The 26,001-nt window shown below is 38.8% G+C and overlaps 1 protein-coding gene across 4 annotated transcripts in view; it reads left to right on the top strand.

Annotated features, from left to right (window-relative positions):
- spon1b (spondin 1b) overlaps positions 1 to 26,001 on the top strand; it is a 133,112-nt gene that overhangs the window by 80,148 nt on the left and 26,963 nt on the right. For all 4 annotated transcript variants that reach the window (XM_083561022.1, XM_083561023.1, XM_083561020.1 and 1 more), the window contains exons 7-9: positions 19,818 to 19,882; positions 23,386 to 23,587; positions 24,714 to 24,854. In XM_083561022.1, coding sequence (XP_083417148.1) covers positions 19,818 to 19,882; positions 23,386 to 23,587; positions 24,714 to 24,854 — 408 coding nt within the window. The remainder of the gene's footprint in view (positions 1 to 19,817; positions 19,883 to 23,385; positions 23,588 to 24,713; positions 24,855 to 26,001) is intronic.

Here is a 26,001-nt window from a genome sequence, read left to right on the forward strand (position 1 = left end):
GCATGGCTCGGGTCTGGATAAAGTGTATTTCTGTCAGGTTCAAGCCATTTAAAGTCGTGTTTTTCAGCGGTGTGGTATTGAAACTAAAGGAGGCACTCCGTTGCTTTGTTGTTCTTTCAGGTGCTAATTCCTGCGATCCAACCAGCATGAAAATAATAAGGCAATGGATTTTTACAGCCTAATCATAGTTTATTAAGGAAGGGTGCCTGACTGCACAGCTGCCATTCCCTCGAAGTGGAAAGTCCAATTTTTTTTGTTGTTGTTGGAGCTTGACTTTAAAGCCTGGGCCGCCCTTATTAGTGAGGAATAGGCTTCTAAATGTGGGCCATCTGGATTTCTACTCCTTCTTCTAAAGCACAAATTAGAGGTGGACCTGATGTTGCTGAGATGTAGCGCAACATCTGCGATTATTCCAATTCTTTTGGCCTAATTAAATTGAGTCATGCCCGAGAGCTAATGAATGTCGCAACAATGGCGGGGAAATCAGCTGTGGCCTTCGAGTGTGCCAGCGTTCCCGCGCCATATAATCCGCTCTAATTGAGGGAGCAGATTGATGCGGCCGTTCCGAGTGTCAATTAAAGCGCCGTTCCTTCCCTCCGCGAACCTCGTGCCGTAACTCAATCGCTCACATAAATTTTCATCAAGAGCCAAGATGTCGTGTCGCGCGTGGCTTTTCGTTCTTTCGAAACTGGAAAACTGGACTCACACAATTGTATAGGATGTCTTTGGATGCAAAAGCATGAAATTTTCTCTTCACTTTAAGAGGGAGGAAGGTTTTCCTTTGGTTGGAGTGAAAGATCTTCTGCTCTAGAGCCCTGACCGTAACCCTTTTGAACACCTTTGGGATGATTGTGAATGCTGACTGCACCCGGGTTGCGGGAGAATAAAATAAATTTTTTTCTCCCAAAAAAATTGTCTATAAAATATATATTTAAAAAAAAAAAATTACTAAAAATAAATAAACTGTTATGTGTCTACTGCAACAATGGCAACTAAAATAAAATAAAACGATTTACAGGCACAGCGTCTGAAGCCAGAGGTGAATCGATATTTTATACATTATTACAGATAATATACATATTTATATCATATTATAATAAAAAATATTATAATTACAGATAATAATATTTTCTGTTTTTTATATCGTTTCGGTTGTTGTTCTATGTTTTGAAAAGTTCCTTGTTCATGTCCATGTTCATCATTTATACAAAAAGTCAAATGTAAAGAAAAACGAAGCGTTTGTTAGTTTTCTGTTTTTTTTTTCATTCATATTCAAAAGGGAAGAAAGTGAAATTAAAAGGAATAAAAGCAGAGTAAAAAACAGTCAGTGCCTTGAAAAAAATATGCATTTTTCCTGTGAAATCTAGTGGAACATCTTCCCAGAAGAGAAGTCAAGAATTTGAGTAAATGTACTATGTTTCTGTACTTAAGTAATTTTTTGGGCTACTTTCTAGTTTTAAAGATATACTTTTACTTTTACTCTCCACTCAACTACATGTATAGTTTAATATATGTACTTTTTACTTCACTATATTTTAATTGACAATGAGCACTACCAGTTACATTTTGTACCTCTGTTGAAGATGTCATTAACACCCCTTTACTCCCATCTGCTGCATGTGAGCGAGTTTTTAAGCATCGCTGGCCTCGATTTCAGGGCAAAAAGAGCTGGAAAAAAAATTCCAAAAAACTTTGAGAACCGGCTTTTGTTTAAGTTAAATAAAAAAAATTTTGCCTCTCTGAGACTAAGAGGTGCATTAACTTATAGTCAGCTTGAAATATTTGGTTTTAATTAATGTAATATAATTGACTTCAAATCGCATGTTACTGATATACATTCATACGGAGTACAACATGAAATGGCTGTCCACATAATAGTATATAAAGTATATTCTAGTATATAAAAATAGTATATAAAACTAAAGAAATAAGTATAAAATGTATACAAAAATAAAATGTATAACTATAAAAATAGGGTTAAGGCCCTTGAGCAAGGCCATTAACCCTCTATGCTCCGGGGGTCCCTTACGAGGGAAATATCAAGGTCCGTGACGTCGGAGTGACGTGGGGCCGCCTTCCCGTGGGCTCACCACCTGCAGGAGAGACCGTAAGGGACAGTGCTGTGAGGATTGGGCAGCATTTGAAGGCGGGGGCCTGCTTAGACTGCTGCCCCCGCGACCCGAATTACGGATAAGCGGGAGAAAATGAATGAAAAAGGATGAATAAAAATAGAGATTAAAACACGATTTTTAAAGATTGCTTTACTACTATTGTCTTTTTTAGATCTTCGTGTCTGGCTATAATTATCAGGTACTCTTTACACCTTCCCAAAAGAGTACAGGTTACTATGGGTACTAAATGTGGAATGGGATGTTCGTAAAGCACATAGTCAGGTATCCACAAACTTTTGTCAAGTCAAGTTTATTTCTTTAGCGCTTTTCACAACTGACATTGTCTCAAAGCAGCTTTACAGAATTTTACAACATTTTGTCCACACAGCGTATCCCCCTGTTGAGGGTCGGCATCTCGAAAGGACTTGTTAAGGAAAATGTTTTTTTGCCGCTACGAGTTCTCCGCCTAATGTACAGCAGATCAATAGATTCCAGTGCCATCGGAGATTAGATTTGCTCCTCCGCTTATCGATTCTGTCTGCAGAAAGTTCAGCTTTTTTTCCCTTTCCATCCAGCCGATACGTTTCTTGCCCAAACTCACGTTTTCGACGGCGTATCCTGCTATTTTTCTTGCTAATTCACCTAAAGGTACGGTTTAATTGCAAGCCCTGATGGCCCTCGGGGGATAGCGATAGCGCCGGCACGGGCGGATTGGGGAGGCAGCGTGGGGAGGGAGGGGTGGATGTCTGGGCTTTCTGCCGTTTGGAGGAGTTGATTAATGAATCTTAGTAAAGGAGCTTCTAGCGTAAATGCCAGCTTACAAATTTTTAGGGACAATTAAACTGATGAAGCAAGTCTGTAGTGTCAGTCAGCATCTGAGCAGTGGAGGGGTTTAAACGCCATGGAGCACACGTGTAGACTTAACACAGGACAACAAAAGTGTTTTTGTCCTCATTTCTGATGTGATTGTATTTAAACATCATTTTACTTAAGCAAGAAACCCAGTTCCGAACCTTTACACTACAACCGCAACTGTGCACCTACAACAAATGGAGCAGTTCAGAATCAATATTTGTCCAATAACATGACAAAAACATAAACATTTGAATAAAATGGATGTAGACTCATAATTTGCACCGCTCCTCAGAGGCTGTAATCCAGTGGTACCGCTCGTATTCACTGGTCTGGAAGTGGAGAACAAACCCTTTCCCGGGCTGAGACAAGCTAGCTAGCTTCAGGGTTGGCCGTCCTCCTCACAATGTCTAGCTTTTCTTCAAAATGGATTTATTTATATGTCTGAAACCAAATCAGTTTCTCTTCCTTCGTAGGTATAAAAAAAGTCTAACTCAGATGTATTAATGTGTGCAAAGCTACACACGTGTTTTGCCAGTCGAACTTGGCTGTAACAGTTTCCCTCTGAGCAACCAATCAGAGGACGAAAAAAAATGCTGACGCTATTCTGGGCCAACCGGCGCTGTGAGGCGAATCTGAAATCTGAATGGCTAAAGAAACAGCGCTATTTCTTGAGGAGACAATGGTAAAAGGCCAGCAGTACTGATTTTGAAGGCTCTGGGCAGATTAGATTGACATGGCAGCACATAGAGTCTAAAATATGATTGGACAAAAAATCTAACATCCACAAACACGTACTGGAAACGGTGCAGTCGAGAGAAGCGCTACGAAATGAAGAGAATAAACTGTTGGGAAAAAATTGATACAATTTCATGGAACAAATATTAGAATTTAGGTTGTAAATGTAGGTCAGTGCTTCTAATAGTGTTTAGGCCAGCAGAGGCTTTGCTGACCCTGACCACCCGCCACTGTTACATATATATTTCTTCCATGTGTGAACATAGAGATGCTAAGACCCACAGTAGCAAGCTTTCGTTTCGATTGCAGCCCTCGTATGGAGTCAAGTGTGGAGGAGCTTTAGGCTGAAGCTTCCTGCAACAGAGAAGCAGATGTGGGATCAAAAAACAAAGATGAGAGAAGGAAAGAGAAAAGAAAGGAGGCTTATGTAATTGTCCCATTTTCTTATTTTAGCCGTACTGTAGCATCGACAACAAAAGCCTTTTAACAGAGAAGCAGCAGGATGGAAACATACATATAGAGGCTGTGCAAGTGTGTGTGTGTGTGTGTGTGTGTGTGTGTGTGTGTGTGTGTGTGTGTGTGTGTGTGTTTGAGAGAAAGTGGGTGCACATTTCCTCAGTGTTGTTGTTTTGTTTTGCACAGATTACATTAAGACATTGGATGTGTTTCTGGTACGAGGTAGTTATTAATAGAATGATGATCTCTTTTTCTCTTTCCTTTTTTCCCCTTTTTATTCCTGTATCTCTCTTTTTATTCCTATTTCTCTCTCTCTTCTCTTTCTTTCTTTCTTTCTTTCTTTCTTTCTTTCTTTCTTTCTTTCTTTCTTTCTTTCTTTCTTTCTTTCTTTCTTTCTTTCTTTCTTTCTTTCTTTCTTTCTTTCTTTTTTTCTTTCCCTCATTCTCTCTTTTTCTCATTCTCACTCTTTCATTCCTCTCTCTCTCTCTCTCTCTCTCTCTCTCCCCTCTCTCTCTTTTTTCTCCGTCTCTTTTTATCATTCTCACTCTTTCATTCCTCTCTCTCTCCCACCTCTCTCTTTTTTTCTCCATCTCTCTTTCTCATCCTCGCTCTTTTATTTCTCTCCCTCTCTCCCCCCCTCTCTCTCCCCCTCTCTTTCTCTTTCTCCATCTCTTTTTCTTATTCTTACTCTTTCATTCCTCTCTCTCTCCCCCTCTCTCTCTTTTTCTCTATCTCTCTTTCTCATTCTCACTCTTTTATTCCTCTCTCTCTTTTCCAAAGATAAAATAATGTAAAATGTACATCCTAAATTTGTATGGTTGAATTCGTAATTGAAATGCGTAATTTTCTTTAGCCTATCGTTTGTAAAGTAACGGTTCATATAGAGTAATGCTTTTTATATAGTCTAAGCCCAATATTATTTTTATGAACAGTAGAAAAAAAAATTATATATATATATATATATATATATATATATATATATATATATATATATATATATATATATATATATATATTTTTTTTTTTTTTTTTTTTTTTTACAATTTTCATAATCGCTGATATACAGATGTTTATTAAACATTAATGGAAGGAAAGTGTTTAGAAAAGAGGAGATTCATTAAAAAATAAAGGGGATAAAGATGGACCGGTGAGGGAATGACTATAGTAGCTATAAAGTTTAAGAGAAAAAAAAAGAACTGCTATCTAAAGTTTTTTATAAAAGTATTGGGACACTTGAATTCGACATTATAAGACCACTTGTACGTTATATCACACCACCCCAACTCCTCCTTACCGGCGTGGTTAAAAAAAAAAAAACAGCATTTAGACAAAACTTAAAACAAATCATAGTTTCATTTCTTCCCACAGAATTTTGTCTTTTAGAGAAAAAAAAAAAGTAGCACTGTGTTTGTCATGGCGTTAAGGAGCTAAAAGAGAATGAGTCGGACTAAAGAAACTGCTGATAATTCCGATCTCGGTACAATGGTGCTAAAAAACAACGCGCATCCTTTAATTGGTGTGAAATCTGCCATCGTTCGGGACTCACGGCACTGCAGCGGTGCACACACACTTCCCACATTCGACATCACCAATTAAATGTAATGTCAATCTCACCTCCCAAAAAAAACCCCTCCATTTTTATCTGGAATGAATTAGGCGTTTAAACGCAGCCGCTCTGAATGAACGGCAAGTGACGTCTGATCAGTTCTCTGTCTCTTACCGACGAACAGAAGGTCCAATTAGACAGAGAACTTGTCTCGATGTTCTCCGGAGGCTTCGCAGAGCAGCCGAAATGTCAAGCAGCGAGAGGAAGCATGTGAGGAAGATGCTGCCCTGCTTCCTGTCAAAACTCCGTCATACACTTTTAAGCCTAAGCACTCGAAGCCTTGCTTTTGGATCTCTATTTTGTCTACTTTTCGTTTTTTTTGTCTTTCAAGAAGACTATTCGTATCGGAGAGCCACATTCTTACAATAGCGTAAATAGGGGCCTGTGAGGGAAGTGTGTGAAGATTTTCATTCTAAAACTCTTTAAGCATCCAGCAGTGTATAGGTTGGAGGGGTGTAACGGTACGCAAAATTCATGGTACCTCAGTTTTTATGTCACGTTCGGGTTCAATTTCTGTACAGTTTATACTGTATAGGGAAGAATTACAAAACATAAAATTGCTTGTCCTTTTTTAATTAATGTCATTTATTATTAACATTTGTGAACATCAACAGTTTTAAATAAAATGCCTGCTTGGTTTGAATAAAAAAGAAAACAATAAAGAATAAATCAAATGAATGCAATACCCTTGTTTAATTATCTGAATTAAATTAAGTAATCAATTAAATAGGCACAAATTAAAATGATCGAATAAATAGAAAAAATTTATTAAATAGTTTACATTTGTTAGACCCAATTTGGGTTCTGCAGATGTGAATGTAAGTGTGTGTGTGTGTGTGTGTGTGTGTGTGTGTGTGTGTGTGTGTGTGTGTGTTTTTTATATTTGATTAATTTTCTAAAGTTTTGTTCTACTTAACTGTTCTACTTATTTCAGCAAACTAAAATTATTAGAATGTCTGCATTTAAGAAACATACAAGATAGTTATTTATTCATCCATTCAATTTATTTATTCGAAAAAAGCATTAATTCCTTCCTTCCTTTCATCCATCATTCATTCATTCATTCGCTCGTAATGCGGAATTTTCGGGAATTTCTTCTTTTAAAGAGAACCGACAGGATTCACCTTTTTACTCTACTGTACTTGAGTTCACTCATTTCCTGATTCAGAAATTCTGTGTTTTGCTCTGTTGCCAATTGGAGGTTCATAGGATTCACTTTTAACCTGTTTTAGAGAACTGGTTGATCATTTGATGCCGTTCACTCGCCTTAATTAGTGACATAAAAAATTCATCTGCACAATTCATCAATTCAACACATTTACAAAAAAAAAGAAAAAGAAAATTATAGAAATTCAAGCTCCACACATTATGACAACTGGTTTAACCATTTTGCATTCAATGAACTGATGCCCAAATGTTTTGGGGGTTAAAACTATTCAGGTGAAACCAGTACTGTATAATGTATTTTGAACAACATGAACATAAACAACTGATAATGTAGGAAACAGCAAACACTTGTACACACTCGATTAAATAAACGTACCAAAGTATTCGAAATTTGTTCAAAGCAACATGTAATTGCTTTTATGATGTGGACAAGTGATTCCTTGATGTGGAGGTAGAAGTTTTTTGAGAATTTCAATTCTGATCTAAGAAACGCTCCAGAGCAACTGAGAAAAACTGTAAAACACAAAAGATTTTAAAGTGATTTAGGTAAGGGGTCCCCAGACACGCCCAGTGACGCTTTACAACTACTTAATTAGCCCTACTTAATATGCTAATCAATCACAGGAAAGCGAAGGGATTCAAGTTTCTTTTTATCAATATTCACATACAGTAATGTGTAAATTTGTGCAGTTAAAATTTATAGATGTCCTACAGAAGAAATTCAGTCATTGTAATCCAAATCGTAGTTTACATCAGGAAATACTGACAACATGATTGTTTACAATGAGAAAAGGACATGTGCAATGAGATGTTTATTAATACTAATACTTACTTTTAAAAGATAAACTAAGGATTTTGAGAAAAGTGCAGGCTTTTGCAGGTAATCTAATGTGTTGTGCTGTTTGTACAACTTGTTTTGAGAAATGCACTTGTGCAAATGTGAAGAACGATTCGAGAAAAGCTCCAAAGCAACTGAGAAAAATTGCATGAATCTGCTCATTTATATATTTCAAATAGCCAATTTTTTTCGTATGTTACCTGTAAATGTTCTACTCAGGGTTTCTCCGTCTGGATAAGTACTAATGCTCCCTCTCGAGCTGGTGAAGGCACCTCGTCAGCTTGCATCCCTCAGCCCAAGGCTAGCAGCTAGCCCTGACTAACACGATCCCATAAATCACATCGACTGGAGCCACATCACTCGCCTCGACAGTTTTGCCTCTGGCCTGTGTGATTCGCTTACAGGCTGTGGATATAAGCAGTATTTTTTTTTATTCTCCAGAATTTTTCCCAAACCACAGAATTTTTGAAGCCCAAGGTTGCACGGGGTCAAAACGCAACAATAAACATCCGGCGAGAATTGAGCCTTGGATAGAGTGCATTGAAAAGGGTTGCGCAAGGTCGCGGTGTGTCTGAGAGGGGTTTGTGTGTAGGCGGATATGAAACAGAGGTTATTGTGTTTATTGTGTGTAGCGGAGGAAAAAGAGCAGCACCACAGATGGAGGGTTTTATGACGGGAGTCTGAAAGGTAAAGGATGTCCATAAGGGCGGATTCTGTGCTGCGTGACTGTAATATTTGCCAGACCACCGTAGTCAGCTGTCCAAGAACAGCTGAACTTATTTTTCTTACCTTGAATTAACACCAGGGGTGTGTGACGTTGGCTCCACATTGCACATGATCTGCAACAACTCAACAACATGCTTCTTTACTGACTTAAACTCACACAAGGCTTTTGAGTAGTGAAGACATTTTATTTTCACCTGTTTAGGTCGACAGATTCGGGTGTCCTAGTTGAAATGAAGGGAAAATGTAACGCATCCAACGACGTCCTATACAGAAACCTAAGAAACACATATAGCTGGAAAAATTAGGTGTCCAGACAATTTGTTTCTTCAAACTTTCTTTCGGCTTCTCCCATTAGGGGTCGCCACAGCGGACCATCCGCATGTTTGATTTGGCACATGTTTTTACGCTGGATGCCCTTCCTAACGCAACCCTCCCCATTTATCCGGGCCTGGGACCGGCACTAAGGTTTGTGCAACCCTAATGGCTGGGGTTGGTTCCCTGACCGGGGATCGAACCCGGGCCGCAGCGGTGAGAGCGCCACATCGTATCCACTAGACCACCAGGGAACCCATTTTGTTTCTTCAAACATTCAGCTGAAATACTTTACTATGCCACTTGCACAACTTGCCAAACTTTATTTCTTTCTGCCCTTCATCTCAGTGCACTTCAATAGGATTTGGGTCCGGTGACTGGGCAGGCCGTTCCATTATAGTAAACACTCCAGATGAATGATTGCTCTCTAAATAACGCTTACAGAGCTTCAGACGTATGCTTCGGCTAATTGTCTTGTCAGATAGTGAAGTCGGTTCCAGTGAGCTGCAGTCCAGACATAATTACATGGTGTTGAAGTATGGAATGGTAGCCATGTTGGTTCATTTTTTCTTTCACCCGGAATAAGTCTCCAACAAACCATTAGGCTTTCAACTTCATGTTTGACTGCGGGGGTGATGTAGTCTGCTAACGTCTTCTTCAGAAGTTCATCTGTTTGAGACAAAATGTCACATTTGGAGAGCTTTTATCCAGTCGTTCACTGTCCAATGCTTGTGTCTTTTTTACCTTTTACCGAGTTTATTGCATGCGTGAAAATTAAATATACATATTGCCTTTAATATTTCTATCTATCTATCTATCTATCTATCTATCTATCTATCTATCTATCTATCTATCTATCTATCTATCTGAAACATAGGTCTTTTTCTTAATTTTTTGTATTATAAAAAAATATTTTTTTCACCAAAAATAATTATTTATAGTAAGTTCTTGCCAGGTGACTCTCAGACTGTAGAGGGCAGCGTTTTTCAAAACAGCAGTATCACACTCATATGTAAAAGAAAACGAAAAGCGATGACTTTTTCCAAGAAAAAAAAATAATTCGCCCTAATGGGTGAAATAAAATTTAATGTAATCAGAAAAACTAATATGATTAAATGGATTTATGGATTTAATAAGTCACAATGTAAAAATATTTGACCGCCACAGCCGGCTTTTTAATGGAGTGCATTTTGTTGCTGTAGGGAAGAACATCATCTAGATTAAAATGCTGTGCTGTGACGAATGAAAGCAAAATGGACTTGGGGGTTCTGTAGCCAAAAGAGGTTCGAGAATCTGTCGGAAACTGTTTTCCTCTGCAACATGGAGTACATATTGCAGACTTATTGCTTTAATGTCATGATATTTGGCACCAGTTTGTCATTAAATTCAATGAATTTATCTCAAGCACACAAACACACACACACACACACACACACACACACACACACGCTACAGGTTTGGCATGTTTGTTGGTGCCAAACAGTGCAGAAGGATTCTTCTATCGCATTAAATTTGTGTGTGTGTGTGTGTGTGTGTGTGTGTTTGTGTGTGTGTGTGTGTGTGTGTGTGTTGTTCAGCTGTGTGTGGCCATATAAGCCTCTTTGAATGCATCAGACTCTGAAAGGTGCGTGTGTGTGTGTGTGTGTGTGTGTGTGTGTGTGTGTGTGTGTGTGTGTGTGTGTGTGTGTGTGTGCGTGTGAGTGACCTTTCTGGTGCAGCTAGTCCGCTGCTCCTTTGACAGCTCTCTGCAAGCACTCGGCCACTCTCACACTCCCTCTCCTCTCATCTTTTTCTACCACTCCTCCCTCCATCCTTCTGCCACTGTTCTAGCAGGGAGGGTGAGTCTAGGGCACTTGGCTGTGAAGCATAAAACAATCTACAAAGCATTCACATTTTCTTAGATTTAAAACTAAGCCGAGATCTAATTGATGCGCATGCATGGCTAATCTACGTTCCACGATCATATAGCTCTTAGAAACGCTTGTGCTTCAACATTTATTTACATTCACATTTATGGCATTTGGTAGAAGCCCTTATTCAGAGCGACTTACATTTATCTCATTCATACAACTGAGCCTTAAGTTAAGGGCTTTTCTCAGGGGCCCAGGAGCAGCAGCTTGCTATGGCTGGGATTTGAACTCATTAAAATTCAGATCCGAAGTTCAATGCCTTATTGAACACCCTATTGAACACCTTTGGGATGAATGTGAACGCTGACTGCACCCCGAAGCCTCCTAACCTCACCTACATCACTACCTGACTTTACTAACACCCTTGTGGATAAATGAGCACAAATGTCTACGAAATGTAGTGGAACATCTTCTCAGAAGAGTGGAGGTCAATATTAGAGAAATGGGGACTATTTGTGAAATGGGATGTTCAGAAAGAACATTCTATAGTAAGGTGTCCACAAAATCTGTCTATATAGTATAGATAGATAGACAGATGAACAGACAGACAGACAGACAGACAGACAGACAGACAGACAGACAGACAGACAGACAGACAGACAGACAGACAGACAGATAGATAGATAGATAGATAGATAGATAGATAGATAGATAGATAGATAGATAGATAGATAGATAGACAGACAGGCGGATAGACAGATAGACGGACGGACGGACGGACGGACGGACGGACGGACGGACGGACGGACAGACAGACAATTTAAATCTATTTTTAATTTTACACAAATTTTACACAGATTATGTGGCAATAAGGAATGAATGAGATTGTTCTTTACAATTGTAAGTTTGTTCCAAATAAGGGAGCTGATGGCATTTGTGGTAAAGGAAAAACTCCCTGAAATGGCTTAAGGAAGCATCCTTGAGAGGAACCAGACTCAAGAGGGAACCCATCCTCAGCTGGGTGGCACCGAATGTCTATTCATTAGAGTTGAGGTGTGCAGCGATGATCAAATGGGAGCTGTTGTCCTGAGTCATAGCAGACAATCAAAGACTACTTTTGATTAACTTTCATTGGCTTGAAAACAGATTTTTATTTAATGTTGATCAATCACACCATAATAAGTCCATTTAGTGTATTGAACTCTGGCGTATAAAATCAATGTTAAATTTATATTGGGCCAAAGCTGAATATCTGAATTAAAAAATCTATGGACAGGTCAAAACATAAGCAGACGACATTAATCATGGATAATCCTTGATTAGAAATTGACAGTATAAGACTCCAGGATATATAACAAAGCTACAGTATGGTATGGAATGGTAGCCAGGTTGATTCAGCTTTCCTTTTATTTACCGGAATAAGTATCCAATTTTTCTGCTCCAAAACAACCCCAAACCATTAAGATTCTACCTTAATGTTTGACTGTGGGGGAGAGGCATTCTGCTAACATCTGTCCTGGTCTCCATCTAACATACAGTATATTGTATATTTATATTTATGCTATTTAGCTGGCACCTTTATTTGGAGCAACTTACATTGATCAGTTGATTGAGTTTTTACAGTGAGGTGCCATGTTGAACATCCAAAAGGTGTTCCAAAAAACAAGAGTTAAACACCTGTTCATAAGTATGGTATGTTCTTATTAAGCATCGCGTTCCGCTTTTAGTCCCAATTTGCTCGTATAATTTCCTCGACTGTTCCACTAGATTTTGGATAGTATAGTACTTTGACAAAAAAAAAATAAGATAATCCTCAATTTCGAAATTCGACAGAATACGACTTCAGGATATACTACAGCTAGAAATGCCTGGCAAAACTTTACGACAAGCAGCAGAAACAACAGTTTTACATGAACAAATTAATTACACAGAACAGCTGAAGACAGGGTAATTAGAAAATGTCAGAACAGAGGCGGAGATGGGACTAGAGCAAAAAAATACTCGTACATTACATAACAAAAGCACATGATGTCTTCTTTTTCTTCTTTCGGTTGCTCTCATTAGGGGGCACCACAGCGGATCATCCGTCTCCACACCCCCCTGTCTTCTATATCTGCCTCTTTTAAATCAACTACCTACATGTCTTCCCTCACCACATCCATGAACCTTCTTCTTGGTCTTCCTCTTTTCCTCCTTCCTGGCTATATAGATTTACCCCTCTATCCCTCCTCTGCACCTCTCTCACTTTGTCCCCAAAACGTCCTACATGCGCTGTCCTCTCTAATAAACTCGTTTCTAATCCTGTCCATTGTTGTCACTCCCAATGAACATCTCAGCATCTTCAGCTCTGCTACCTCCTGCTCCACCTCCTGTCTTTTACTCAATGCCACTGTCTCTAATCCATACAACATCTCAGGTCATCATCCACAGTCCTATAAACTTTCCCTTTCACTCTCACCTTTTACCTGTCATACGCTGTTGCGTTATGTTAGCTCTTACTTTTTATAAGCAACAATTAGGTCTCTGGGCAACTTAAATATTTGCCTTCGATTTTGAGACTGACAGAAAGAGTTGCTAGGAGATAAAAAAGTTTTTTTTTTGTAGCCATCAGAAAAAGACAAAGTGTGAGGGTGTTTTTCCCAGAGGGGCTGGAGCTGGGCAGCTCAGAGAGCTCCGTGCCTTGCAGTGATGCTGAAGGAACCAGTGCCAAGCATCATGCCGGTCGTCTCTTCTCACGGTTCAGGGGCACATCCTGGGGAATCTCGGAAGCTGTCTGCATTTTGAAGAAAATGCTAAATATCAGTCAAGGGTTCACATGCTTTTATCTCAAGTGGCCTTCGAGTTCAGAGAACAAGTATGTCTCTGGATAATGAAGCAATTATTGTTAGTATGAAAAATAAAAAAATAAAACAGCAAAATGTCTGCTGAGGTGAAGGTCAAGCTCACGGTTATGTATATATTTTATGTATACATCCATACAATTTGTTCATGCATGTCATGAATCCTTGTTGTACAATCGTGTGTGTGTGTGTGTGTGTGTGTGTGTGTGTGTGTGTGTGTGTGTGTGTGTGAAGAATGTTACTGGTATGCTGGTCAATGTGCTCTTCATTTATTATTAATTATATTGTTTCAAGTGAAACATAACAGAAGTCACTGCAACACAAAAAAGAGACGGCTTGAAACGCAATGAGAATTCCCAATGAGAAATAGACACTCCTGAGGAGGTAAAAAAAAAACAAATTGAGGTGAACACAAGGGGTTACAGACGAGTATCAACAGGCAGAGACGGACTCAAAACAAAGGCACATGGTTGGGCATGAAATTTTACCTTTATTTTTATTTTTAGAGCGATTTACATTTATCTCATTCATACACCTGAGCAGCTATGGGGTTAAGGGCCTTGCTCGGGGTCCCAGGAATGGCAGCTTGGTGTGGCTGGGATTTAAACTCAGAGCCTTTGGATCCAAGGTCTAATGCTTCAACCACTAAGCTACCACCTCAATAAGCAGAAGCACATGGGGAAATAAACACACATCTGAGAAGGAAAATGGGTGTATATATTGAATATGTATTTCTCATTCTCTTGGTGGATTTTGGCCCATATATATGGAATTGACACAAGAAGAGGCAACGCCTTCTTTACTAAGATTTAAATGAAAAGAGGCCACACCTTTTTTGCTACGACTTAGGCAGCCATGAAAAGAGTCTACGTGTCCTTTACTAGGACTGCCTTTTAAAGAGGTCACACCTCCTGTTTTAGGATTGACATAAAAGAGGCCACACCTCTTTTATTGACATAAAAAGTGTCCATGCCTTCTTTGGTGGACTTGACATAAAAGGAAGCCACACCTCCTTTTCTAGAATTGGCATACAATAGGCCACACCTCCTTCAATGGAACTGACATGAAAAAAGGCCACACCGCCTTTACCAGGACTAATATGAAGAGGTCAAACCTTCGTTACTAGGATTGACTTTGAAAAAAAGGACACACCTTTCTTTACTAGGATTGACATACTATTGCCCACACCCCCTTCTCTGGAATCGGCATGATTGCATTGAAATGCTTGGGGAAAAAGCCACACCTCCTTTACTAGGACTGCCATGAAAAGAGGTGACACCTCCTTTGTTAGGATTAACATGTATAGAGGCAACGCCACCTTCAGTTGCAAATAGAAACGGAAACTTTGCCAAATTTGCTTAACAGAAGAGCTCTGAGTGTGTCCCGAGCATTATTTGCTGCTTTAATACTTTTGGTGTTCATATTATAAATAATAAGAATTGATGAGACTCCATCATGTGTAGAAATACTGAAATATTCCAGTGGTTATATGTCAATATGTTTGTGCTAATTTGTCTTTTCCTGGTCTCAAGACCCTCATAATCAGCACTGCTTACTCTGTCATTTCTTAGCATTCTATTAGCAATGGCTCACCTTTTTCGGACTATTAACGATCCAGCTTATTGTTTATTACGTTACGTACCTATTCCAACCTGGACATTTCAATAGCGTTTCATAGTGTAAAGGGTTATAATGTGTCATGGCCTCTGCGTTTTGTGCGGCAGAGTCAATACAGTAAGTGCAGCATTTTAGGGTAGATTTTTGTGGCCCTGAGGAGAAGGTCATTTCATTCACAGAGCAGCTTATCCCTGCTTTTTTTTTTTTTTTTTGCCTCTAATGATTTGTTCGTATTTGAACGCATTCAGTGAATCTCTTTCTACTGAACATAATCACAGAATCCATCAGAATATTTGAGTTAGCAAAAAAAAAAAAAAAAAACAACTAAGAAACATGGAGGTTTCCACTATTTTGTCACAAAGGAACATACACTCTGTGACAGGAACATACACACTAGCATATGTAAATGTTTCCCTTTTTTTTCTCAATCATAAATTTGTTTTTTTGTTTTTTTTTTAAAAAAGGTCCAGACTGAAAAGTCTATTTGACTTTGATTTGACTCCCTCCTGTAGCTACACTCTCCAGACAAACGTTTGTGGAAACCTGACCAAAGATTGGTATGCGCTTCTTTTTGAACATCCCATTCCACATTTAATCCCCATTTGCTGTCATAATAACCTCCACTCTTCTAAAAAGAGATGTTTCACTAGATTCTGTGGAGATTTGTGCCCATTTAACCACAAGGCTGTTAGTAAAGATGTTGCTGGGGAGGTCTGGGGTGCAAACAATGTTCACATTCATCCCAAAGGTGTTCAGTAGGGTTTATATCTCTATAGCAGGAGCTCTTCCTCTCCATTACATGTACAGCAGATCTTCATGGGACATTGTCATGCTGGAAGAGGTTTGGGTCTCCTAGTTCAAGTGAAGGGAACATTATGGTGACAGTTTGTGAAAGAACCACGTATGGCTGGAAAATTCAGGTGTCCCAGTATTTTTGTCAAGATAGTGTACTTTACTATTTAGATGAAATTTGTTTTTTGTACTTTTATTGTTTATTTATTGTTTTATTGTTCTTGATTGTTCAAATCACTAGTCAGGATATGGGCAAGAATGAAACAGATTAAGTTGGGATATTATTATGGGATAGATGTTCAAGTTTTATTTCTTTAAATGTTTAGGTCTTGTGGGTAAACTTGGCTGCTTTTTACAGAAAAAAGTGTCAATGTTGTTCTTGTCGGTGTGCACAAATTTCGAACAGCTGTCGAGCAGTTGACAGATGTTGTACACTCAGACGTGCAATAGTTTGCATCTTGTACATTCGTGTACAAGAAGACTATAGAACTGAATTGTCCCTTTCCTTGCATTTCACTGCAGCAAAATTCACCTGGAGAACATTGGCAGCGGTGAATCTCAGGAGTGTGTTTGTTTCATTTTTGCTTATTTCCTGAACAATGATTTGTTGTTAACACCATTAAAAGCTTATATTTTTCCCATTTCGGGTTTAAGTGTTTGCCCAGGAGTGTACATTGTTAATTTCCCATAGGTTGAGTATCGCTAATGCCTTCTACACTGTGCGATTCTCTAACAGACTGCACAGTAATGATGTCTATGTCTCTATGCTTATACAATGAAGAAAAGGATGAACATTTAGCGCTGCTCATAGTCTGAGATTATAAAAAAGAAGATCCAGGCAGACCTGTTCATCAGCTGTCTCTGGTCACAATGGTGTTAAATATTTAAAGGCCATTTATTCACGTTCAATTTCTTTCAACAAGAATTTGACAGGAAGTAGAGAAAAGATGACACTGGGATGTTCACACTGACCTGTTTCATTATCTTCCAACATTGTTTAAATGACATACTGTTTTTTTTCCTAAAATAACAATAAAAATTTAATTTGTTAATATTATAACATTTATAACAAATAAACAAAAAGAGTAAAATATTATATACATTTACAACAATAGATAACTTTGTTATTATTGTTACTATAACAAATGATTTATCTTTAAATAATTATTAAATCATTAAATCAATAATTGTAACACATTTTATATTATTCTGTAATGTAAAATGTAATATAACCATTACAATAAATTGTTTTTGATTGATTTATCAATTTATTAAAATAATTAAAATACATTTTATAATGTAAAATATATTATTATATATTGTTATAATGAATTATTTATTATTATCGTATTTATTATAACAATTATAATAAATTTGACATCATGTAATAATAAAAAACCCATATATATGTATATGTTATTTATTAATAATAATGTCATGGGTAATAGTGTCATATTTATTAAAATTGTATAATTATAATCAATTTATGAATTAATAATAGATAAGTTATTCATAAATAAATAATAAGTTTGCATGAATTCGGTGAAGTAAACAGGCTTTGGATTTATTTGTTGTATAAGATTCTATCCCACTAAAGCTTGTTCTTCACACACACACACACACACACACACACACACACACACACACACACACACACACACACACACACACACACACACACACACGTCATGATCTCTTTATCATGTCATGTATTCGGATTGCGGTCCTAACCTTTCTGGCTGTGTGTGTATTTTCACATTGTTTATATATTTCACCCGGCCAGTAAACAAAACACAGTGTTGTGTAATAGAGCGGGATGGCAAAAGAACGCACAGACACACACACACACACACACACACACACACACACACACACACACACACACACACACACACACACTACTGTTTCAGGTGTCTAAGGATCATTAATGGCTGCTGAGAGGGCGCTATATTGGTTAAGACGATAATGAGGGTTACAGTACAGTACAGCGAAACGTGCCGAATTTTCCAATTCAGCACTTGATCCTGATCCCGACACGGTGTAATCCGGTGTCTTGCCAAATTTTAATGAAGTGTTTGGCATCAAATGTAAGCAAATCAGGTTTGGACGCCTATGCAGCAGGGCGAGAGTTTCAGCGTGATTTAATATCATCTTCTGTGCACACGGCCATCTGCCTCTCTGAAAAATATTCATCAGTTCAGCCAGGTCAGAGACTGATCGCTTCATTACTATGGGCCAGCTGTTAATCGCTCGGCCCAGTGACGAGAGCCTGGGATAAGGAACGTGGTTCTCCTGAGAGAGTAGTGAGCTTTGGGAAACATGCTACAGAGAGCACTGTGGGGTTTTTATGACCATTTCTATCCCAAAATACCAGATACATTTATCACACATTTCACACACCATTTACTATTCGCTCTTTGATCATAAGGGAAATAAGAGAAGCTTATAAATCAATTATTAGCATTTTTATTAACACTTTTAGTTGTTTTTAAAAGTTTGAGCTTAATCACATGTATGACTCCCTTTTCCAGATGCCCTTTTTCAAAGGAACTCAGTCATCTCATTCATTCAGAAAGGGCATTTGAGGTTCTTTGCTCAAGGGCCCAAGAGTGGCAGCTTTGCAGCGATGAGATTTGAACTTGTGACCTTCCAATTAAAAGCCCAACCTCTTAACCACTGAGCTAGAACTTCCCCTGCGTGCTTAATTAATGGATAGGCAGAGCGAGCAAGCAGTTTCCCTGCTTTCTTAATTAAGTACTGGATGGAAGGAACAAATGAATGGACAGACAGACGGACGGATGGACAGACGGATGGACGGACAGACAGATACATAGATAAGGTGTCCACAAAATCTGTCTATTTAGGACAGACAGACAGACAGACAGATCTACCTGTCTGTCTGTCTGTCTGTCTGTCTGTCTGTCTGTCTGTCTGTCTATCTATTCCTCTATCCCTCTATCCCTCTGTCTGTTTCTCTAATGCTCTCCCTCCCTCTTTGTCTCTCCTTCTCACCCTTTCTTTGACTCTAACCCTCTGTGTAAATTGTCCATTCCTTGTCTAACTCATCTTGCCTCTCCTTTCTTCCCTTTCCCTCTCACATACTTTTACTGGCGCTCCATTTTTCTTTTCCTATCATCCTGTCATACTCCCTCTTTTTTCTTTCCCTGTCTTTTGCCTCTCTCTCTTTCCCCTCCTTCTTTCTCTATCACTCAATCTTTTTTCTTCTACTTCTCTCTCTCTCTCTCTCTCTCTCTCTCTCTCTCTCTCTCTCTCTCTCTCTTCTCCCCCAGTTTGTCTGTCTCTGTCTTTCCCTCTTTTCATCACTCTTCCTTTCTTTTCCTCGCTCAACTTGCCAGGGCAAAAAGTAGCAGTCCAAGAGTGAAAGGCTTGACCTACTGCCTGCCTGCCTGCCTGCCTGCCTGTCTGTCTGTCTGTCTGTCTGTCTGTCTGTCTGTCTGTCTGTCTGTCTGTCTGTCTGTCTGTCTGTCTATCTATCTATCTATCTATCTATCTATCTATCTATCTATCTATCTATCTATCTATCTATCTATCTGATATTTTGCCTCATGTACTTCCACATTATGTTTGTCTGGAGTATTTCTAGCTGCTCTTTGCCTTTCACCTTCTTTCCAGCGAAAGAAAATAAAAAATGAAATCACAAACACTGTTTCAGTTGCGCTCTTGACTGCAGAGTTTCTTTTCCTCTGTAACATCACGGAAAGCTCCAGGAATCTGCGGTGAAAAGACAAGCACGTCACCCGTGCTGCGCTTCGCATCTGTGCGCGTCTGTTTCCTGACGTTTGCACATGGAGGAGACGTCTTGCTTTCTTTTCTGCTACAGATACGTCAATCTTCGACACCTCCTGGCGATTAAATATATCTCCCTTTTCTCTCTCTTTCTCACATACACAGGGAGACGATGTGATGACGGTGATTAAGACGAAGGCTCAGTGGCCGGCCTGGCAGCCCCTTAACATGTGAGTACCTCCTGCCTGTGTGTCACTCATAACCTTCACCAGTGAGCCGTAATTTACAGTCCATTAACACATCCACAAATAATCACTGAGCATGAAAAGTTGCACACAACACAGAATTTACTGTACAAATCATATAATTGCTGAGGCCTCAATTCATTCAATTTCCTTGATTACTTCTTTTTATTAATTTACCTCAGAAGGTACCTCAGAAATTACCTCAGAAAGTACCTCAGAAGGTACCTCAAAATTACCTCAGAAATTACCTCAGAAAGGACCTCACAAGGTTCCTCAAAAAGTACCTCAGAAGGTACCTAAAAAATGACCTCAGAAAGTACCTCAGCAAGTACCTCAGAAGGTACCTCAAAAAGTACCTCAGAAAGTACCTCAAAAATGACCTCGGAAAGTACCTCAGACAGACGACAGACGAGACACACTCATGTCCCGATCAGACTCATCGTGCAAGACTAGCGTCTAGCTTCATTAAGTCTGTACCATTGGTGGACAGTAACATAAATGTAAATCATTACTCTACCCAAGTAGCTTTTTCACGTATCTGTACTTTCCTTAAGTATTTTAATTTGGGGAGACTTTTACTGTAACTTCACTACAAATCAGTCGTTCCGTTTTATATGTTTTAATTTAAACTTTGATTGCCTTTTGTTGGTATCTATTTAGCACGATCATACAGTTCAGTGTCAGTTCAACAGCAAGCAGAACATTTATAGAGGAAGAAATAATGGAAGAACCTCCTGACTCGAACTCGCCACAACACCTGTGGGCTTACAGTAATTTAAAGTTTTTGGGCTCATGATCATTGTAATAGAAATCAATCAGTGTTTGAATCATTAATATCATTCTTTCAATAGATCAGTGTGCTGAGAGTCACATTCGAGTCTTTTCACATAAACTGAGTTGATTAAGCGAAGAGTCTTGTGACAAAAATGATAACAGGAAATTGATAGACATAATAAATCATTGTACTTTGTATACTTTTACTTTTACTGAAGTAATATTTTACAGAGTGTATCTCAGCTTTAACTAAATTTTAACTCTTTTTTTGTACTTTTGTTGTTTCTTACCCCCCTCAAGGTGTGTGTTTTGAGATGCCTTTCTGCTCACCATGGTTGATCATTTGGTTTTCCTGTTGACTTAAACCAATCTGGTCTTTCTCTCACTCATTTTGCATTTCAGAGCAAAAGTAGCTTTGTTCCAGACATCACACTTTTTCAATAATGCATGGTTTTACTTTGCTGTTGATGTTATAATAATATAGCTTTATAGCAATATATTTACATTAACATTTACAGCATTTGGTAGACGCCTTTATCCAGAGCGACTTTTTTTAATGCAACAAATCTCATTCATATGGGGTTAAGGGCCTTGCTCAAGGGCCCAGGAGTGGCACCTTGAAGTGACTGGGAGTGCCTTAATTACTAAGCTACAACTCCAAGCATCTCAACCACAATAATAGCTTCATTATGTGGAGCCATTATAAAGCCGACACTGGTGATTCCTTCCAAAACAAAACGTAAACTAATAAGTAATTTTTGTATTGAATCACGTGGCATGTTGGTTACGTACAAGTCTTTGCATACGTCGTAGAAACAATGTTGTCAGAATGAGGGCATTAAAAATTACCTCCTATTTTGCTATTGGAAAAAATTTTGCTGTTTTCCGACCAATCAGATTGAAGAAATCATCAGCCTTGTGTGTTGCAATTTTGAAAAATAAAAGAACCGTTTGAGTTTTTTTTTTTCCCTGATTTAATTGTACACTTGTTAGCTACGTGCCAGCCATGTCACACTTTCTCATCCGGGTTAAATAGAAGATGTAGTATATGCATATATTCTCCTCCCTGTGTGAGATCTTTACCTTTAGATTTTTTTCCTCCGTATGGCTGACAGACTTTCCCCACGAGCGCTCGTGCCTGGCACCTGCTGGCCATGTGGAATTTTCTTCCCTTTCCCTCCTTTCATTAATGATGCTGTTAATATTTGAGGTGGCGTTTTTTTTTTGTTTTTTTTTTTTAGATAAAGGCTTTCTGCTTTTGATGAGCGACACATTTCCAGCAAAGCGCACTCCAACGTACCATCTTCGGCTTCAAGCTCACTTCAGTTAACGCCTTCCCGCTGGGCCTCAAAAGCACACTCAGGTGCGCGAGGGCTAAATTATTTCACGCCGCCGCGTTTGGGATGCTAGTCATGTTCTGAAGCTTGTGAACTAGCCGTCCAGCCCGCGTAGGGGTTTTACAGGCGGCGTTAACGCTTGTCATCAAACAGCTCCAAATGAGAGAGAGAGAAAGAGTACAGAAAGAGAAGCGTCTTGTTTTGTTTTTTTAAGTTCTCACGTGTGAAGTGTGTGGAAGTCAAATGATGAATATTTTACGCTAATCGATGGCGTTGAGAGCTGCGCGATCCAGGGCCCCGGCCCCACGCCTCCGTACCGCCAGCAGTTGCATTGGAGATGAGCTTCTAATCAGGACAATTAACGTGATTAATTACCATCTGTGGCGCCGTACAAAGCGCTATCTCAATGGAAATGACACGAGAGCGCACAGTCGGCCGCCCAGACGGCATCAGAGACGTGACGCAGCATGCGCACACATAAAGAGCCGAACGTCCCAAACAACACGCCTCAGCATCCGGATAAAAACACGCAACAAAAGATTCTCATTTTAATGCTCGCTGATGCGACAACGCACTTATTACACAACACAAATAAGGTTCTTTTTTCTTTGTTTTGTTGTTCCGTCGCTCCCATTCTTTGTCTTTTTGTCTCTCGTTTCTCTAACTCACTCAGTCCCTTCTTGCCCTCCATCCCTCCATTTTCCTCTTCATTTCCCTCCTTCTTTTGTCTCTGCCTTATTTCATTCTCTTTCGCTATCATTTCATCACTTGCTCTGTTTTCTTTCTTTTGTCCATTTTTTAAAATCTCTTTTTATTATCTTGGCCTTATTTCATTTCATCTCTTCCTCCGTCATTCCCTTGTGCGATCATTTAATTACTTTCTTCGTCTTCTTTCCTTTTTCCCAGTTTTTTTTTCTTTTCTTGTTCTTTCTTTGTCCATCCCTCTTTTTACCTCTTCTATCATCTTGGCCCTGTTCATTTTCTTTTGGTATAATGTTTTTAATCTTTCTTTCTTTCTTTCTTTCTTTCTTTCTTTCTTTCTTTCTTTCTTTCTTTTGCTTTTCTATCTCTATTTCTTTTTTCTTTGATTATTCTCTTTCATCATTTCCACATCCTAATATTTAATCTCTCTCTCTCTCTCTCTCTCTCTCTCTCTCTCTCTCTCTCTCTCTCTCTCTCTCTCTCTCTCTACCTGTTTTTCATTCTTCCTTCTTTATTTTTATTTTCTTTTAATATCTTGGTCCCTCTTTTCTCTCCATCTCTCCTTTCACCTCTCAATGTGTCTTTTTTTGGTGTAATATTGTTTCTTCTTCTCTCTTTTCCCTTTCTCTTTCTCTTTCTCTCTCTCTCTCTCTCTCTCTCTCTCTTTCTTTGTAGACGTGCTGCTCCCTCGGCCGAGTTCTCAGTGGACCGATCCCGTCACCTCATGTCTTTCTTGACTATGCTCGGCCCGAGTCCTGACTGGAATGTGGGTCTGAGTGCTGAGGATTTGTGCACGGCTGAGTGCGGCTGGGTCCAGAGACTCACTAAGGACCTGCTGCCATGGGACGCCGGGACAGACAGTGGACACAGCTATGAGGTCAGTCTGCCATCCAACATATTTCCCCTGCATTAACAGAAGACCAATGGCTTTTTTTATATATATTTTAGGAATGTGCATCTCCATAACTGTGGTCGATGCACTTCGTAATTTGATGTTTAGCCAACAATACGGTACATTAAAGATACACATGAAGCAGCTACCAATGCGATACGATTCGCCCTCTTCTGGGAAGATGTTCCACTGGATTTTGTAGAGATCTGTCCTCATTCAGCCACTAGGGGGAGTGTTAGTAAAGTCTGGTTCTGATGTAGGTGCAGTAAGGAGGTAACAGTTTGTGAAAGCACCGATCACTTAAGCATATGTGAACAGCTTTAATAATTGTATGGAAAGTTTTTTTGATTGAGCCGACCATCTAAATAATATTTTTCAAAACAAACACGATTAATATTCAGGTACTCGCTCGCAACTAAATAGCCTCCGGATTTAATCAGATAAACAAGTGTATGGTAAATGTTTCGTATCTCTTGTTTGATTGAGGTTTTAGAGTTAGCGAGCATGGCACCAGACAGCCGCGAGTCTACATTATCGCACATTAACACGGTTATAACGGCAAGGTGTAATGCATTACGAAAACGAACGAACAGCTGCTTTGCATTTTCCTTTCGCTGAATTGTCTGAATTGTTCATATGAATATACGTTGTTTCAAATGTCAGTCCTGTACATGTGGCCATCCCTGATGCTGCCACCTGCTGGTTAAGTAGAATTTTATTTGCTTCCTGTTTGAACATGATGATGGCCTTTGCAGACAAAAAATTTGACCGAAGTAAAACACCCTCAGCAAACAAGAACAGTTGGCGTTTGATTTTTCCTCCTGTGTAAGGAGGCTAGTGTGGAATGACTGGAGCGAACAGGTGACTCTGGGGGCAGCTCGGAGGAAAACAGCACTATAAATCACTCGGAGAGCAAATATTACACAGAAGAATGAACGATGCAGATGGAAATGAAAGGTGGGAGCCCCCTGGCAGATGGCATTCAGCAATGACTCACTTTTTACCTTTCTTTCTCTTCCCCTCTTTTTCTCTCTCTCTCTCTCTCTCTCTCTCTCTCTCTCTCTCTCTCTCTCTCTCTCTCTCTCTCTCTCTCTCACACATTCTCATTTAGTCCCCGAATAAGCCAACAGTCCCCCAGGACCGGATTCGGCCCCTCACCAGCCTTGATCACCCCCAGAGCCCCTTCTATAACCCTTCAGGAGGCCCAATAACACCCTTGGCCCGAGTGCTGGTGGAGAGGATTGCCAGGAAGGTTGTAATAAATAATTACCTTTAGCTGATGTGTTTAAAACAGCTGTCTTGTAGCTAGTATGCTAATATCTGAAAACACAGGATCTATATAATGCCAGTAATGTGGTGGATGGAATATCAGAGATCATGTATACAAAGACATTGTATTGTTTGCATATAAAGAAGCCTGATATAAATTTAAGTTTTTTGGATCTATAAGCTTTTGTACAACACAAAGTTGCAGGTTTTAATCTTTTTTTTACATACAAACAGATAATTCAAATTGTTGCTATTGTGCAAATTTACAAGTGCACATAAATATGCAAATACACACACACACACACACACACACACACACACACATTTTTATATATAATAATATATAAAAATTATATAATAATAAGAATATACATGAACACGTTAATGAACAATATAGGGTTATTAATATATTATTAATTATTATTTTAATAATACATTTAATTTTTGGCATTTCCCCATAATGATTTTGTGATCCAGTAGCAACTTTTGTTTAAAAAACAAAGACATTTCTTTTACAGTCTAATTTTCTCATTTAACTGATTTTGCTTGCAATTTAAACCAAAGAAATAATAATTCTACATACTGTACACTAACAAATATCTATAATGCTTATTTATTTGGATCCAATGCCCAGATTTACGTTTGTAAATTTGTCAGATTAATAAAATAATCTCTCCTAATAATTATACGATTGGTGCAGTGAGGGTTATTAAGGGGTCAAAAACCCAAACCATGTATATATGTATGTATGTACTGAATGACCAGCCTGCAGTCTTCTTATCAGTAAGCCAGAGACATCAACCCCTGGGCCACCCTTTGCATTAAATTAAAAAGTTAAAAGTTAAACCTGTGTATTTTTTCAAATAAATAACTTGGAAAAACATTTGAAAAACCTCCAGAATTGATACTATTTTTTGTTCATCTCAGCAGGCTTTTTTGGACAAGATTATTAATAGAACTGTTGAATTTTTGCTTATAATTATAATTATAATATGTTGAATATAAAAAAAAAACAAAAAACAAAACCTAAAGTACATCTATTGAAGTGAACAGATAGTGTACATCTTGATTCCGGGCCTCCATGTCCTCCAGTGTGCGAGGCTTTGTCCTGTACACCTCCTCCTCTGCGT

The sequence above is a fragment of the Silurus aristotelis genome (assembly GCF_946808225.1).
Source record: "Silurus aristotelis genome assembly, chromosome: 14".
NCBI lineage: Eukaryota > Metazoa > Chordata > Actinopteri > Siluriformes > Siluridae > Silurus > Silurus aristotelis.